This window comes from Gekko japonicus, unplaced genomic scaffold (assembly GCF_001447785.1).
Source record: "Gekko japonicus isolate JY-2015 unplaced genomic scaffold, Gekko_japonicus_V1.1 scaffold6926, whole genome shotgun sequence".
In the NCBI taxonomy this organism is placed as follows: domain Eukaryota; kingdom Metazoa; phylum Chordata; class Lepidosauria; order Squamata; family Gekkonidae; genus Gekko; species Gekko japonicus.
Genome location: NW_015166048.1, coordinates 18,280 through 22,048, shown reverse-complemented (window position 1 = coordinate 22,048; position 3,769 = coordinate 18,280). Strand labels below are relative to the sequence as shown.

At 44.6% G+C, this 3,769-nt stretch overlaps 1 protein-coding gene across 1 annotated transcript in view; it reads right to left on the bottom strand.

Annotated features, from left to right (window-relative positions):
- Positions 1-18: 18 nt before the first annotated feature.
- The window catches only part of LOC107110721 (chromosome unknown open reading frame, human C15orf39), a gene marked incomplete at its 3' end in the record, with an annotated part of 16,835 nt that continues 13,084 nt past the window's right edge, over positions 19-3,769 (bottom strand). Inside the window, exon 2 of the mRNA XM_015411517.1 lies at positions 19-127. Within this exon, the coding sequence (XP_015267003.1) occupies positions 19-127 (109 nt within the window). The remainder of the gene's footprint in view (positions 128-3,769) is intronic.

The window sequence follows — 3,769 nt, the reverse complement described above, 5'->3', positions numbered from 1 at the left end:
TCACATTTTCTGCCTTGCTTGTGCTTCCCGCGGACTCCCGGACTGAGCACCTGGGATGCGCTCTGTAAACATCTGGACACTCCTGCAGCTTCGAGGTCCTCGCTCCAGATCTCTTCTGCGGGTTCACCTGAGAAACGGAAGAACAAAATTTTCTGATGAATAAACCCCTTCCCGCACTACCCGACTATTTCAAACGTGGTCAATCCTACTTTTCACTTAGAAGACAACTCTGGGCTCCATTCCTCTCCATTAGCATCAATGGGTGCCTATTAAAATTCAAGAGATATAGAGAAAGTTCTGCTACCCTACCAAATGGGCAGAAGATAACCATCGGTTGACCAGTGACCATTTCCTAGCTGGGATTTTCCTTCCCAAGGTTCTTGGGGGTGGAGGGGGATGATGAATCTGGCTAGATCTAGGCCTGATCCTGCCAGGTGTGACTTCTGCTCTTAAACCAGAACACATAATCAGGATCTTTCGACACAGATTTAAGTTGTGTCTCGCTTCTTTAAAAATCCAGGGTAGACACACTGGCTATATGAACTTACTTAAGAGTCCAGCATCACCTTTAAGACCAACAAAGGTTTATTCAAGGTATGCGCTTTCGTGGGCACGCACGCTTTTCCAAATAAATTTCAAATACATTGGAATGGAAGGTATTTGAAAAAGTGTGCCCTGCCCATGAAAGCTCATGCCCTTGAATAAACCTTTGTTGGTCTTAAAGGTGCCGCTGGACTCTAAACTTGTTCTACTGCTCCAGAACAACACAGCTGGCCACCTGGATCTCTATGAACTTAAACGCTGATCAGGAGATCACAAGAATTCTGGCTTGAAAAAATATGTAGACAGACAACACAAGCCTTTTGGTCCATGTCCAAAAGGCTACAATCAGGGGTTATCTTTTTTTAACCCAGAAACTGGCAACGGGACAGCACCTTTGTGTGACTGCCTGACTGTATATCAAATATCTGAAGAAGTGTTGTTGGGTATGACAAGTTAAAATTACACTCAGTATATCTGGGGTTAAATGTTTGTTTGTGTTGCTCACAGGAAGTCACATGTGTTTCATGTAGCCAATGCTTGTTAGATGTAAGAAGCCCAGGAATTTTCTCCCTGATCTAGGAGTTTGATTGGAGTGATAGTGTCAAAGTGTTTTAGCATTTTATGGCTCCTCTTCCCGTCTTTGTTTGGAGTTCTGAAGCAGAAAGAAGAGCAGCCATTACTTTTCTTCTAGTCTTGTCTTTTGTAGTGTAAGGATGTAGCGTTTAGCTCTGTTGTTATTTTCATCCCAGTTACCCTTCCCCATGCTAGAATTGAGTAAAAACTTTATATTTTAATCACACATGGACTCTGAGTCTGAATTATTTTACTCTGGCACTGCTAAGCTATTTTATCTCTGCTAAATACCAATTTTTCCTTTTTAAACACAACAAGTGTGCCTGCACACGGAAGTTTATACCCAGAATCAAACTTTGTTCTGTCGCTTCAGACCAACATGGCTACCCCACCTGAATGTATAAGTAAATAGTTTGCGACTGGAGGATTGGCTACATTAGGGGTGTGTCACTTAATATGCAAATGAGTACCTGCTACAAAAAGAGCCCGCACCCAGCTCTCATCATTCCTAGCTGACTTCAACACCCTTATTCAGCTGCTGCACTAAAACACAACTAGTGTGCATTTCTTTTCGTTAAAACCCAGAAATCTTGCACTCCAAGGCAATGTTCCCTCTAAGCTGTAGAGTCTTATGAGCAAAAATTCCACTTTGTGAGCTACTGGCATTAAAGCTATGAGCAGTAATTTGGCTCCTGCATAAAGTAGTTTGCTCTGGAGCCATCCTTCCGGAGCTAAGAGAAAAATGTGTGAGCCGGAGGCTAAAAAACTGTGAGCCAGCTCACGCTAACTCAGCTTAGAGGGAACACTGCTCCAAGGTAATTCTTTCAGAGGTCCTGTCACAAGATCTAGCACTAAAATATCCTAAAACCTGGCAATATCAAGACTTGCACGCGCTGGTGATTTCGGTGTGTTCCCGCTCCTCTAGTGTTCCCTCTAAGCTAAGTTAGTGTGAGCCAGCTCACAGTTTTTTAGCCTCCGGCTCACACATTTTTGTCTTAATTCAGGAAGGAGGGCTCCAGAGCAGACTGATTTATGCAGCAGCCAAATCACCTGCTCACACCTTTAATGCCAGTGGAGTCAAGGACAAGAGATCACGGGACAGGCTGAACTTCGTAGGAAAACAACCATGATACGATAACGAAGTCATGTTTAGGGGGAAATAGATCTTCTTTAACTATCCAGTGAATAACAAACCATTAAAGCGGATGTCTCCTGCCAACCTAGTAGTTCGAAAGCAAGACATTGCAAATAGATAAATAGGTACCACTTCGGTGGGAAGGTAACAGCGTTCCGTGCGCCTTGGTGTTTAGTCGTGCCGGCCACATGACCACGGAAACGTCTTCGGACAGCGCTGGCTCTTCGGCTTTGAAACGGAGATGAGCACCGCAACCCTAGAGTCGGATTCGACTGGCTTTTGAGCAAGGTAACCTTTACCTTTACCTTTAAAGCTGATGTAAGCTAGAAAGGAAGAAAGAACAGGAAAAAAGTTGCAAAAAAATATGAAAGGGTGAGTTATTTTGGAATTACATTGACGAAACCTTGAGTGAAATGGCCTATTGAGAGCCGTGCCATCAGAAAGACCCGAGACCAATTTATTTCGAAGGAAACAACCCAAAATAAGGAAGTGGAGGGTAAACGGGCAGAACCTGGAACAGGTAGCTAGCTTTCGCTATCTAGGCATGATCCTCCAAGCCTCTGGATCTAGGACTGCCCATAGTCAGGCAGCTGCTTGCTTGGGTGAAAAATCCTCACATGGTATTCTTAAGTTCTTCAGCTCCCAAGGGGGCTTTTTTGTACCACCAGCTTTAAAACTTTATAAGGCCAAAACACTTGCCCAGATGCTCTACGGAACGCTGCTTGGAGCGCCTCCATCCAGCTATGCTCCCTTGGAGCTAGTCCAGTCAAAGTTTTTGAGAGCAGTGCTCCAAGTTCCGAGATGCGTATCTAACGCAATGGTACGGCTAGAGACTGGCATGCTGAAGGTTGAAGCCATGATTGCCTTATACTCCATCTTCTATTGGCTAAAGATCAATTTGAACCCGTGTGGTCTAGCGCCCCTGATCCTGACTGATGCCTTCGAATCCAATTGGCTGATTTCTGTTAAGCGGAAAATTTCGCTCTTGGGGTATTCTCCCTTAGCGCTGCTGGAGATGGGTAGGGACCGAGCTAAGTTAGAAATTAGACAGAGGATCAAGGATACCGAACGCCAATTTGATCTACAGGTGTCCCCAACATTTATAGCGCCAATTAGTAACAAATACATCGTTGTGCAGGCCCCATATCTTAAAGTTTTGGAGTCACGTAAACTTAGGAGGGCATATACTCTGGCCAGATGCTCGGCCTTACCCTCTGCAGTTCTTGAGGGTAAATTTAAAAAAATACCCCGAACAGAGAGGCTATGCTTGTGTGCGTTGGGGGAGATTGAATCTCAGGAACATGTGTTCCTAAGATGCCCGGTATTTGAAGAGGCTCGTACTAAACTTATTAATCCCCTTCTGGCAGGCACTTCAGATCAGGACAAGGTGGAGAACTTGTTTCTTAACCTTGAACACACAGCGCTCTATCAGATTGCGAAATTTTGTTCCTTGGTGGTAGAAGCGCATCAGCATGATGGTTGGCACTCGGGTTAGGACTGTTGATTTTAACTCGTACC